The 14492-nt window shown below is 41.1% G+C and overlaps 1 protein-coding gene across 1 annotated transcript in view; it reads left to right on the plus strand.

Moving 5' to 3' along the window:
• The window catches only part of PLEKHG4B (pleckstrin homology and RhoGEF domain containing G4B), an 82836-nt gene that overhangs the window by 18813 nt on the left and 49531 nt on the right, over window positions 1-14492 (plus strand). The window contains exon 2 of the mRNA XM_032135234.2: window positions 286-483. Coding sequence (XP_031991125.1) covers window positions 286-483 — 198 coding nt within the window. The remainder of the gene's footprint in view (window positions 1-285; window positions 484-14492) is intronic.

Below are 14492 nucleotides of genomic sequence, written 5' to 3' on the forward strand. Positions count from 1 at the left end.
ACCCCAAATCTAGGCTTGGTTGTGCCTCAGTGTGAGTGTGATAGGAATGGCAGCCCACATTTACAGAGGTGGTATATAGAGCCCCTGCCCCTCTGCTGTGTGACAGCACAAGGAGAGCCACTAGGAGCTCGCCCTGCACCTTTTGTCTTTCTCAGTTAACTCACATCATGCCAGACACAGGACAGAGGACTTCCGTGTGGATCCTTCAGTGCCAGCCTTGGACTGTCGTGTGCACCTGTCTTGAGTTATGTCCCTAAAGTTTCTGAATTCTCTCTTTCATTTCAGGATCTGGAATCTCCTGATGCCTATATCCTGAGGACGCTGTCTGCCTTGTACCCACCATTTGAAGCCACGGCAGCCACGGTTCTCTGGCAGCTGTTCAGCGTGGCCGAGAGGTGCCACAGTGGGGACGGGCTGCACTGCCTCACCAGCTTCCTCCTCCCAGCCAAGAGGGCCCTGCAGCACCTGCAGCAGGAAGCCTGTGTGAGTGCCTCCCCTGTAGCTCTGAGACTATGGCCAACCTGAAGGAACCTGCCTTTCCCTGGGCAGGGCAGGAATTGGGCCCATCAGGGCACTGGCTCAGTTCTTTCCTCTGGCTTCTGGCTCCTCCCACCCTCATCCCAAATGAAGGGTCAAACAAGGCTGCATGTCCCAGAAACAAGGGTTTCTCGGGCTTCCCAGGAGCGTGGAGCCCTCTTTGTCCCCCACCCCCAATAAATTTGCACTGCACTCTTAGAAGGAAGGAAACAAGTCATTCTCCAGAGCAGGCACCTCAGAACTAAGTTACTACAGCAGTCACAATGCAGGCCCATGCGGAAGGGGTAGTAGTGAGCACCCCAGAGCTGTCATGGAGTAGTCACAATGCAGGCCCACCTGGAAGAGACTGTACTGAGTACTTCACAGCTAAGTTACTGCAGCAGTAACAATGCAGGCCCACCTGGAAGGGACTGAGGTGAGCACCTCAGAGCTAAGTAGTGAGCACCTCAGAGCTAGGTTGCTGCAGCAGTCATGATGCAGGCCCACCTGGAGGGGATTGTGGTCTCAGTTCAGACCAGCAAAGTAAGGCAGATACCATGCTAATGCCAGACACACGAAGTTTTTGGTTTCCCAGCACATATAGAAGTTATGTTTACACTGTCGTCTAAGTGTGCAATAGCATTAGGTCTAAAAGCAGCATACATACCTTAATTTTAAAATATTATTTAAAAATGCTAATGATTATCTGAGCCTCCAGTGAGTCATAATGTCTTTATTGGTGGAAGGTCTTGCCTTAATGTTGATGGCTGCTGACTGATCATGGAAGTGGTTGAGGAAGGTTGGGGTGGCTGTGGCAGCTTCTTAAAATGAGACCATATTGAAGTTTTCCACATTGACTCTTCCTTTTATGAACGATTACTCCAACAGGCAATGCTGTTTGACAGCATTTTACCCACCGTAGAACTTCTTTCAGAATTGGAGTCGATCCTCTCACACCCTTCTGTTTATCAGCTAAGTGTATGGAATACTCTAAATCCTTTGTTGTCATTTCTGTGGTGTTCACAGCATCTTCATCAGGAGCAGATTCCATCTTTTTTTTTTTTTTTTTTTTTTTTGAGATGGAGTCTTGCTCTGTCATCCAGGCTGAAGTACAGTGGTGCAATCTCAGCTCACTGCGACCTCTGCTACCCAGGTTCAAGCAATTCTGCTGCCTCAGCCTCCTGAGTAGCTGGGATTACAGGCACCCACCACCACGCCTGGCTGATTTTTGTGTTTTTAGTAGAGGCGGGTTTCACCATGTTGGCCAGGCTGGTCTTAAACTCCTGACCTCAGGTGATCCACCCGCCCCAGCGTCCCAACAGGTTCCATCTTAATAAACCATGTTCTTTGCTCATCCATAAGAAGCAATTCCTCATCTGTTCAAATTTTATCCTGGGATTGCAGCAATTCAGTTACATCTTCAGGCTCCACTTCTAATCTTAGTTGTCTTGCTGTTTTCCCCACCTCAATGTCATCCATGAGGGTTGGAATCAACCTCTTCTAAACTCCCCTTCATGTTGATATTTTGACCTCCTCTCATGAATCTTAAATATTCATAATAGCATCCAGAATGGTGAATCCTTTCCAGAGGTTTACAATGTGCTTTGCCCAGATCTGTCAGAGGAATCACTCTCTATGGCAGCTATAGTCTTACAAAATGTATTTCTTAAATAATAAGACTTGAAAGTCAAAATTACTCTTGAGCCATAGGCTGTAGAATGGATGTTGTGTTACCACAGATGGAAACAACATTTATCTGCTTGTACATCCTCATCAGAGCTCTTGGGTGACCATGTGTACTGTCGGTGAGCAGTAATATTTTGAAAGGAATCTTTTTTTCTGAGCAGTGGGTATCAACAGTGGGCTTAAAATATCGAGTAGACCATGCTGTAAACAGACGTGCTGTCATCCAGGCTTTGTTGTTCTATTTATAGAGCAAGGCCGAGTAGACTGAGCATGATTCTTAGAGGCCCTGGGAGGTTCAGTCCATAAGCATCAGCTTCAACTGAAAGTCCCCAGCTGCACCAGCTCCTAACAAGAGAGTCAGCCTGTCCTTTGAAGCTTTGAAGGCAGGCATTGACTTGGCCTCTCTAGCTAGGAAAGTCCTAGACAGCATCTTCTTCCAATAGAAGGCTGTTTTGTCTACATTGAAAATCTGTTGTTAAGCACAGCCACCTTCATCAATGGTCTTAGCCAGATCTTCTGGATTACTTGCTGCAGCTTCTCCATCAGCACCTGCTGCTTCACCTTGCATTTTTATGTTAAGGAGTTGGCTTTTTTCCTTAAACCTCATGAACTCACCTCTGCTAGCTTCAAGCTTTTCTTCTGCAGCTTCCTCACCTCTCTCAGCCTTCATAGAACTGAAGGGAGTTAGGGGCTTCATCTGGGTTAGGTTTTGGCTTAAGGGAATGTTGTATCTAGGGTTTGCTCTTCTATCGAGACCACTAAGACTTTCTCCATGTCAGCAATAAGGCTGTTTCTCTTTCATATCATTTCTGTGTTCCTTAGAGTGGACTTTTAATTTCCTTCAGTAGCTTTTCCTTAGTGTTTACAGCTTAGCTGACTTCTAGATGCAGGAGGCCTAGCTTTTGGCCTGGCTGGGGCATTCAACATGCCTTTCTCACAAAGCTTAATCATTTTTAGCTTTTGATTTAACATGAGAGATGTCCAACTCTTCTTTTGACTTGAATGCTTAGATGCCATTGCAGGGTTGTTACTTAGCCTAATTTCAATATTATTGTGTCTTAGGGAATAGGGAGGCCCAAGGAAAGGGAGAAAGATGGAGGAATGGCCAAGTCAGTGGAGCAGTCGGAACACACACAATGTTTATTGATTAAGTTTGCTGTCTTATATTGGCATGGTTCATGGCACACCAAAACAATTACAATAGTAACATCAAAGGACTCTGATTGTAGATCATCATAACAGATATAATAATAATGAAGGGGTTTGAAATATTGTGAGAATTACTAAAATGTGACACAGAGGCACGGAGTTGCCACAAATCTTCAGTACATGAAAAATGCAGTATCTGCAAAGCTCAATCAGCTGGAACACAGTAAAACAAGATACGTCTGTACGTACAGATAAGTCCTGCTTAATGAATTTCTTGTATGTTTAGTCTGTTTCTTGGGATATTTATGCTGTAGGTTGTTCTTGAGGCCGGGGTAAAACTGTAGTGATAGCCAGGTTGTGGACGTGTTGCAGCGAGCTCCTGGAAGGCACCTGGCTAGGTCCTAAAAAGCACAGCCTTTGTTAACCAGCACCACTTAGCACTCCACTGAAATTGAATTAGGGCGTTGTTTTGAAACTACCACTGGGCCACTTTGGTTTATTAGACTCGTTGAATGTCTTTTGGTTAGAATGACAGGGCTAGGGGAGGGGCTAGGCACAACCTAGATTTGATTCCTTGTGTGAGGTGGTCTGTTCAGAAGACTTTTTCCTTTGTGAGGATGTACCTTTTGCACATTGCAAGGATGTTGACTGAGTGGGGAAGAAACAGAGAGGTGCCTGCCGGGAGGGTGAGCGACAGCACAGGGGGCCCCGCTGCTTTTGCTGCATCTGAAAACGCCTGGCTGCGTTCAAAGGCCTGTTTCACCTTCTTGTTTCCTTGAAGTTTCTTTCTCCTCTCATTTTAATCAAAAACCATCCCTCTCCCAACCTACGAAATTGCTTGTCTTCTGGAAACGTCATGTGAATTACGGTACTTTAATAGGGATGCATATTTACTAGTACTTAATAAGCACAACACGAAACTTAGGGACAGTCTACTTGATTTTATATTAATTTTTTGCTTTTGAATGATAAAAATAAAATTTGTTCATCTCTGTAACAGGAGAAAAATGCATTTACCTTGACTACTATGAATATATGAATATAAAGTTAATATAAATTCAGTTCTGTTTTTATTCATTTATCCACTATTGTCAAAATATGTGGTTGGGAAATCATTATTAATAATATTAATATTGAGATAAATGGTCATGTGAAGCTAAGACTTCAGTGATTACTGTTGCCTATCTCCCAACCCTCAGTCAATAAATGACATGCTTAATCACTTATCAAGTTATTTGTCACTTTGTTTCATCACAGTTTGGGACAGAAATGTGTCTGGAGAAGTTTAGAGAAAAGAGCCGGGTGCGGTGGCTCACGCCTGTAATCCCAGCACTTTGGGAGGCCGAGGAGGGTGGATCACCTGAGGTCAGGAGTTCGAGACCAGCCTGGCCAACATGGCGAAACCCCATCTCTACTAAAAACACAAAAGTTAGCTGGGCGTGGTGGCAGGTGCCTGTAGTCCCAGCTACTCAGGAGGCTGAGGCAGGAGAATCTCTTCAACCCAGGAGGCAGAGGTTGCAGTGAGCTGAGATTGTGCCAGTGCACTCCAGCCTGGACAACAGAGTGAGACTGTCTCAAAAACAGTGAAAATAGTTTAGGGAAAAGTAATCAGAAAAATATAGAAATAGGATATTTCCATAAAAGAGAGACAGAAGTGAGCTGGGAATTAGAATAAAAGAAATGAAATCAGTCAAATAGAAATCAGAAAAGGAGGAGGGAGTTAACAAGATAAAGCCATGGGAAGTAAAAAGCACAATGTCTGTGACACGAGTCCAAGAAGTAATAGACCAGCAACATTCAAAGGATTACTGGTGTAGCAATGTTCATAACAAACTAAATATCATAAAAGGCAAAGTGCATTGTTGGGTCTAAAGAAGATCATTCAATAATAATACCAGTAACGAAAAGCCAGGAAGACATAATCTGTGAACCCCTAACAACATAGTCCAAAAACGTGTGAAATGTAAATGGACAGAATTGCCAGGAGAAACCCCGAATTACCGTAGGAGATTTCACCCGTCTCAAAAGCAGACGGGGTAAGCGGACCACACACTGCTTGGGATATACATTAAATACACTGACTGTCTTCCATTAAGGATCATACGTAGAATGCTGAGCCCAGCAACTTTAGAATCCATATCCTTCCCAAGTACACATGGATCACTTTCCAAAGTTAACCAAAATCTGATAAAATTCTTGTCCATTTAGAAACATTTATCTCAAGGATGTATGAACTCTTTGTGTTATTTTTGCTCTCAAGATTGCAATATGCATCTTTAACTCACTGCAGCCTAACTTCAATTAATATTTTAAAATTCATGAGGGTTGGAATCAACCTCTTCTAAACTCCCCTTCATGTTGATATTTTGACCTCCTCTCATGAATCTTAAATGTTCGTGATAGCATCCAGAATGGTGGATCCTTTCCAGAGGTTTACAATGTGCTTTGTCCAGATCTAGGGTAATAATACCTTTCAGTAGTATAATTTCATTTACTTCCCCAACACTTTGTGCTTTTGTTGTCATATATTATATATATATGATTAGAGGATATTGGAGAGCCCACATTCTTCTCCTCCTCCTCCTTTTTTTTTTTTTGAGAAAGGCTCTCACTCTGTCACCCAGGCTGGAGTGCAGTGGCGCGATCATGGCTCACTGCAGCCTTGACTTCCTGGGCTCAAGCGATCCTCCCGCCTCAGCTTCCAGACCAGCTGGGACTAAAGGCGTGCACCACCACACCTGGCTAATTATTTTATTTTTAAAATTTTTTGTAGAGATGAGCTTTCACTATGTTTCCCAGGCTGGTCTGACTACAGTGTTATTAAACCAAAGCTCAGTAACATAAAAGAGATAACTAGAAACTCACAAAATACTTGGAAATTGTGTATTTCTAAATAATCCATGGGTAGAAAAGATTACAATGTCCATTAGGGCTATTGGTCTATATTTTCCTTTTGTCTGATATCTTGGTAATGCTTCTTAGAATGAGTTAGAAAGTATTCCCTCCTCTTTAATTTTTTGGAAAAATTAGAGAGGAGGTGGTATTCTTTAAATGTTTGGTAAAATTCATCAACAAAACCATGAGTTCCAGGCTTTTCTTTGTTAAAAGATTTTTAAATTACTGATTCAATCAACTTAGCAGTCATAGGTATATGCACATTTTAAATTTCTTCCTGATTTAGTCTTGGTAGGCTTTGTGTCTCTAGGAATTAATCTAGATTATCCAGTTTATTGATGTATGGTTAATAATAATTTTTCATGATCCTTTTTATTTCTGTAGAATCAGTAGTAAGTAATATCCCCTCTTTAATCTGATTTTAGTAACATGAATCTTCTTTTTTTAGTCCACCTAGCTAAAGGTTTGTCAACGTTTTTTATCTTTCCAAAGAACCAATTGTTGGTTTCATCCATTTTGTCTCTCATTTTTCTATTCTTTCATGTATCTCTGTTCTAGTCTTTATTGTTTCCTTTCATCTGCTAGCTTTTTTTAGTTTAGTTTTTTTTTTTCTTTTTCTACCTTAAGTTGTAAAGGTAGGTTGTTGATTTGAGATCTTTACTTTTTAAAAATGTAAGCATTCATAGCTATAAATTTCCCCCTTACCACTGCTTTTGCTGCCTCCCATGAGTTGTAATATGTTGTGTTTTTGTTTTCATTTCATTTCAAACATCTTCTCATTCTTGTGATTTCCTTTTTGATCCACTGTTGATTAATTTCCACAATTTTGTGAATTTTTCAGTCTTATTTCTATTATTGACTTCTAACTTCATCTGTCTGTGATCGGCAAAGATAATTTGTATGATATCTATGTTTTTAAGTTTACCGAGACTTAATTTGTGGCCTAACATATGTTCTACCCTGGAGGTTGTATCATGTGTGCACTTAAGAAGCATGTGTATGTCCAGCAAAAATACCTTTCAAACATGAAGGCAGAATAATGACACTGCTGGGTAGAGTGTTCTGCATATGTTTGTTAGATCGAGTTGGTTTATGGTGTTGTTAAAGTCCTCCATTTTTAAAAATGCATCTTCTGTCTGGTTCTTCTGTCCATTGTGAAACAGTGAGGTATTGAAGTCTCCAGCAATTATTGTAGAGCTGTCTGTGTCTGTCTTCAATTCTGTTAGTTTTTGCTGCATACATTTTGATGGTCTGTCATTAGGTGTGAAAATGTCTATAACTGTTATATATCTTCTTGCTGTATATAACCTTTTATTAATATATAAGGTTCTTCATAGTATCTTGTAACATTTTATGATTTAATGTCTATTTTATCTGATACTAGTATAGTCATTCCTGCTGTCTCTTGGTTACTATTTGCTTGGATATATTTTTCCATCTTTTCAGTTTGGATCTGTTTATGTCTTTGAATCTCAAGTGAGTCTTTTGTGGACACTATATAGTTGGATCACGTGGGATTTTTTCAAAAATCCATTTTGCAGGCTGGGTGCGGCGGCTCACACCTGTAATCCCAGCAGTTTGGGAGGCCAAGGTGGGTGGATCACCTGAGGTCAGGAGTTTGAGACCAGCCTGGCCAACATGGTGAAACCCCATCTCTACTAAAAATACAAAAATTAGCTGGGTGTGGTGGTGTGCGACTGTAATCACAGCTACTTGGGAGGCTGAGGCAGGAGAATCACTTGAACCCAGGAGGCAGAGGTTGCAGTGAGCTGAGATCACACCGCTCAACTCCAGCCTGGGCGACAGAGCGAGACTTAAAAAAAAAAAATCAATTTTGCCAGTTTCTGTCTCTTGATTGGGTAACACGTTTATGTTTAAAGTAGTTACTGATAAACAGGGGCTCCTGTCGTTTGTCCATTTGTTTTCTAGGTGCTGTATAGCTTTTTTGTCCGTTTCCCGCATTACTGTCTTCAGTGTTCAGTTGATTTTTTGTAGTACAGGGCTTAAATTCTTGCCTCATTTCCTTTTGTGTACACTCTATAGCTATTTTCCTTTTGATTACCATGGGCATTACATTTATTATCCTAATGTTATAACACTAATTTGAATTTATACAAGCTTAACATTAATGACAAAAAAAATTCTGTTCCGTTACAGCTCTGTCTCACCCCTTTTGGTTGCTGATGTCAGAAAATTACATCTTTATACGTTATTAGTATCAAGTATTACTAATTATTACTCGTAGCATAAAGTATTAGTTAAACATAAACTAATAATTCTTATAAGTATATTAGTGTCTTAAATCATGTAGAGAACAAAAAGGCAGTTACAAGCCATTGTTACAGTAATACTAGCTTTCATAATTTGCATATATTTACCTGTATTGAGATCTTTATTTCTTCATAGTCCTTCAAGTTACTGTCTAATGTCCTTTGAGTTCACCCTGCTGGACTCCCTTGTTTCTGTAGGGTGGGTCTAGTGGTAACAAATCCCCCCAGCTTTTGTTTATCTGGGGATGTCTTAATTTCACCCTCACTTTTGAAGCATAGTTTTTGCTAGATACAAGAGTCCTTGTCAACAGGATTTTTTTCTTTTATCATTTTGAATGTTTTGACCCACTGCCTTCTGGACTTGAAAGATTCTGAAGCAAAATATGCCGACAATCTTATTAAGGATTCCTGTATGTGATGAGTCACTTCTCTCTTGCTGCTTTCAGGATTCTGTCTTTGTCTTTGTCATTCAAAAATTGGATTATAATGTGTTTTGCTGTGGGTCTCTTTGAGTTCCTCTTATTTGGAGCTTATCAGACTTCTTGGATGTTTGTATTCATGTCTTTCCTCACATTTGGGAAGTTTTCACACATTATTTCTTCAAATATTCTGTGCCTTTTTACTCTCCTTCTGGAACTCCCACTTTACATATGCTGGCTGCTTGATGGTGTCCCACAGGTCTTTTAGGCTTTGTTCACTTTTCTTTCTTCTGCCTGCTCAAATCTGCTTTTGAACCTCTTTAGTGAATTTTTCATTTCAGTTATTATACTTTTCAGCTCCAGAATTTGTTTGGCTTCTTTTTAGGATTTTTAATATCTTTGTTGATATTTTCATTTTTTCCATACATCACTTTATTTTCTTCACATCTTTCTTTAGCTTTTTGAGCATCTTTAAGACTGTTGTTTTAAAGTCTTTTCCTAGTAGGTCTACTATCAAGTCTTTTCCAGGGACAGTTTCTGATTATTTTTTCCATTGAATGGAACATACTTTCCTGTTTCTTTGAAGGCCTTGTGACATTTTGTTGAAAATTGGACATTTGAATCTAATTATGTGACAACTCTGCAAAGCAGACTCTCCCCCTCCTTTGGGGTTTGCTTTTTATGTTGTTGAAGCGGCACTGTTTTCTGGGGTAAATACCCGGGGTTCGTCATCTCACACCAAGAAGAATAAGGACATGGACACACATGAGGAGTGAGTTTAGGAGTGGAGGTTTAATAGGCAAAAGAAAGAGAAAGGAGAACAGCTCTTACTCTCAAGACGGAGAGGGGTGCCCAAAAGGCAAATCTGGCCTGTGGCAGAGAGCAGCAGATTTTATAGGCAGGCTTGAGGAGGTGGTGTCCCATTTACATGGGGCCCAGAGATTGGTTGGACCAGGTGTGACATTTACATAGTGTGTGGTTGGGGGAGGCTGGCCACCCCACCCTAATCTTATGCAAATGTCCTTTCCACTTGGCCAGCGCCATCTTGCCTGCTCCTTACTATACACGTGGCTGGCAAAAGAAGGGAAGGTGGAGCTGCCATTTTGAACATGCCTAGTCCCAGGTAGCCTTTTCCTATTGGCACAACTGCCAGCATTCACCTGTATGAGCTTCCAGCTTGCTTGTCTATGTCTGCAGCTCGATTTTAAAGGCTGCTCTTTGTTAGAAAAGAAAATGATTTGGGGGCTGCTTTTCATTAAAAGGAAACGTTACCACAGACTTACTTTCCCTCACTATCTGCCTAATTTCTTCTTAACTCCTATATCATTGTTTCTGCTTATTGTTGGTTTTTATTATTATTATTACTATTATTATAGGCTGCCTCTGGGCCAAGGCCCAGCCTGAGGTGTAACCATAAGGTCATTTCAGTTCCTTCTGAGCCTGGTCCTTTCTTTGAGCATACATGGTCATTTTCTAATTTTCCTTGTATACATTTTTTTTAAATGTCCTAGCCTTTAATGTCTGGCTCACAAAAGGGGAAAAGAGAAAAAAATAAAAGGGGGGGCAAAAGGGCACCACCTCTTTAAACCCCCTGGAAGTCACTTCAGTGGCAGTGGTGGGCGGCGGCCGAACAGTGGGAAAGGTGGAACAATATTGGTCTTGCGCCTCTTTGTCTGCACCTCTGTGGTCACCAGCCACAGTGATTAAAGCACTGTTAATGAAAAGAGTCAAACTCTGTAAAATGTTTGAAGGGATTTATTCTGAGCCAAACATGAGTGACTGTGGCCCCTGATACAGCCCTCAGGAGGTCCTGAGAACATGTGCCTGAGGTGGTCGGGGTACAGCTTGGTTTTATACATTTTAGGGATATCGAGACATCAATCAAATAAATTTAAGAAATACATTGGTTTGGTCCAGAAAGGCAGGACAACTAGGGGATTTGGTGAATTTAAACATTTTCTGGCTGACAAATTGGTTGAGTTCTTCTAAAGACCTGGGATGAATAGAAAGGAAGTGTTCAGGTAAAGATAAAAGACTGTGGAGACAAAGGTTCTTTTGAATCTTATAGTGGCTGCCCTTAGGGACAATGGATGACAAATGTTTCCTATTCAGACCTTTAAAAGGTACTAGACTTTAGTTAATCTCTTCAGGATTGGGAGGGCCTGGAAGAAAAGGATGTAGCTATGTTAATAGAGAGTCTTTACAGATGCAAATTTTCCCCCACCAAGGACAGCTTTGCAGGGCCATTTCAAAATATGGCAAAGAAACATATTTTGCGGTAAAATATTTTGACTTTCTTCTTTGTCACATGATGTTATGCCAGAGTCAGATTGGAAAGTAAGTCATTGATCTGTAGGGCTAAATAAAAACCACATGACGAGAATTTATGGTTTGTAGGGCATGAAATCCCCAAACCCCTCAGATAGACATTTAGGCAAGATTAAAAAAATCAGAGCTTAGTCCTCAGCACTGATCCACTGTATTTGGATGACAGGGGTTTTCTTTTTTGTTTTTTGGGGTTTTTGGCCACTTTGGTTCTTGCAAGCTGCTCCAGGAGCACAGGCACAGCTGCCTGCGGGGCCAAGAGCTGAAATTGACCACAATCAACCACAATTTGCCCTTCATGCTTTTAGTAGACTGCAGAGCTCCAAAATAGTTATGGCAGACAGATTCTGCCAGTGCAGGTGTTGTCCGGATGGGGAGACAGACTGCTGGTGCCTCCTACTCCACCATCTTCCTAGAATCCTCCTCACAACTGGGATATTTTGGGAAAAAAAAAAAAAAACTAGACAAGTTCTACATTCATATTTCTTCCTTAAGGTTTTTAAATTCTTGCTGCACTTTCAAGATACTGTAAGACAAAACAGTATAGGTGTGGTTAACCCAAGAAAGATGGTAGAGTTCTTCGATTCAGCAGATAATGTTTGGGGGCCTCCTGTACTCATCAGGGTCCTATCAGAAGACAGAAACCACACAGAAATTTAATCAGGACTGCTTCATACGGAGAGCTGTTATCTAGTAACAGGATCAACCATAAAGGGTGTAAACCAGAAATGAAATTCTAAGTCCCCCAACCAACTGAACAGATCCCCGCTCCCTTGGCCAAGGAGATCCCAAAGAAACTGGAAGAACGAGTTCAGGCCGTGACAGGGAGGGGGTCGGACAGGCCTTGTCATACCCCCTCCCTTTGGAGTTTAGGCACAACTGACCAACATTAGTATTAAAATAGAGATCAAAAGACTGACAAAACAGATTCCGTAGCAATAAGATACCAGATCTGAACCTGTGGCGTCACATGACAACAGGCCCTGAGGAAATGAAATTATTTTACTCCAAAATAGATTTATTTGCCATATTCTGAAGCAGCAAAATTGTCTCTTGTGGGGGACATTTGCATTCTGTAGAGAATCTCCTTCCCTTTCTAGGTCTTCTCCTGACCCAGGAGAGGAGTTTAACCAAGGGTCTGTTGCCTTTTAAGGCACAAAAGGAGACATTTGCCATCATTCTCGCTGAAGCCTGCTACTTAGAAGCTTCATCTATAGAACAAGAACCGTGGCTTTATCCCCCTTTATCTTAACTGGAGTGTTTCTTGCTGCTGACTTCAGTTCTTTAGGCAGAGCTTACCTCTTCCAACCAACTGCCAATCAGAAAAATTCTGAGTCCATCACCCCCGCCCTCCAAATTTGAGATGTCCTGCCTTTCTGGGCGGATCCAGTATATACCTTACATGTATTGATGTATGTCTTTGCCTGTAACTTCAGTCTCCCTAAAATGTTTAAAACCAAGCTGTAACTAGACCAACTCAGGCACACATTCTCAGGATCTCTTGAGGGTGTGCCCCAGGTGGTAGTCACTTACATTTTGCTCAGAGTAAGGCTCTTCAAATATTTCATAGAGCTTGGCTTTCTTCATCAACAAGGGTCAATGAGAGCTATGAAATATTCCCTAGGACTGAGGGAGAGCTCCCAAAGAGGAAATAAGCCTTCCCTAGCCCCCATCAAGATAGTGGTGGGTGAATGTGCATTAATGTATTTAAACCTAAAATAAAGTATTTAGGGTGTGTATGACCATTTTTTTTTTATCATTGCCTGCCTTAGCAAACTAATTGCCAGTCCTGACCACTCACAGCTGGAGGCATCAGAGGAATATACAACTTAGAATGTTGCAAAGTAGTCAGTAAAATCAGTGGGCAAGAGGACAGGCTTCACCCAGAATGTGCTTAAGAGTCACATATGCTCATAGGTCCCTCAGGAAAATGTCTGTGTAGGTTTTCCCACCCAAGACCACATTAAATCCAGATGAGTCAGTGAATATGAAGAGAGAGAGAGAGAGAAAGAAAGGAACATGCTTTCTCATCAGAAAAAGACAGACTTACTTGGCTCAAGCAAAGAGTGACACCACAAAGAGAAGGAAATTGATTGATGGCAGAAACATGTAGAAAATTTACGATTCAAAAACATCAGAAGAATAAACAAACCAAATAAAAGCTATTCTTTACATTGTCTTTGCTGAGGGCTTATAAAAATAAGTGAAACACTAAGAGCCAATAGAAAAATTGGCAGACTTGAAGAGACAATTTACAGAAGAGATGTTACAATTTAGCATTTAAAAAATATATAAGGAAATGGTAATAAATAATATTAAGCCAAAAAAGGAGTGTAAATTTGTTTCATACCACAGTAGAGGGAAGCTCATCCCTTAGCGCCCCCTCATACCCTGGAAGGTCACCTGTCCCATTGCCCAGAATGAAGCTGAACTTTTAGGAATATTGACATTCCTGGCATGATATGCCTTTGTTGTGATCGAAACCTGTTAATTGTCTCAGGAATTTCAGGCTCCTGGACAGCTTTGTGAAAGCTCATTATAAAGAAGGACTCTATGCTTATTTTTAGCTGCTGAGCTGCAGCACTTGAATGATGAAGTTGAGTGGCCTCCTTTTAAATAAGAAAACTCTGGTTCTGACACTTTCCTTGATACTGTGTTGAAACAACTTGAGTGCACCACTTAGAGAAGACATCAAAATGAGAGAAAGATTGACCCTGTGTGATCTGCAGTTTTCTCAGGACTGGAACTATTCAGAACATGACTACAAGATTTATAGCATCTGGTCTAATTTGGCAGCAATCCCAGGGTAGCCAAAAGATTTACAATCTAAACCATGGCTAGTTTGGCCAAGGAGAATCACAGAATTGTGAATTGTATTGAGGCAAAAAAGAATGGTGTTCTTTCTCTATTTGTTTCCTTTTCAAAGCCTTGATGTACATTCCACTTGGAATAGTCTTGTCATAGTTCAGCTGTTCGTGTTATGTACATTATTATGAAATCACAGCTGATGCCCCACCCCTCTGCAAGTTCCCCTTGAAGAAGCTGCTTCTTTTTTTTTTTTTTTTTTTTTTTTACTTTAAATTCTAGGGTACATGTGCACAACGTGCAGGTTTGTTACATGTGCCATGTTAGTTTGCTGCACCCATCAACTCGTCATTTACGTTAAGTATTTCTCCTAATGCTATCCCTCCCCCAGCCCCCGAGCCCTGACAGGCCCTGGTGCATGATGTTC

Source organism: Hylobates moloch, unplaced genomic scaffold (assembly GCF_009828535.3).
Source record: "Hylobates moloch isolate HMO894 unplaced genomic scaffold, HMol_V3 SCAFFOLD_17, whole genome shotgun sequence".
Lineage (NCBI taxonomy): Eukaryota > Metazoa > Chordata > Mammalia > Primates > Hylobatidae > Hylobates > Hylobates moloch.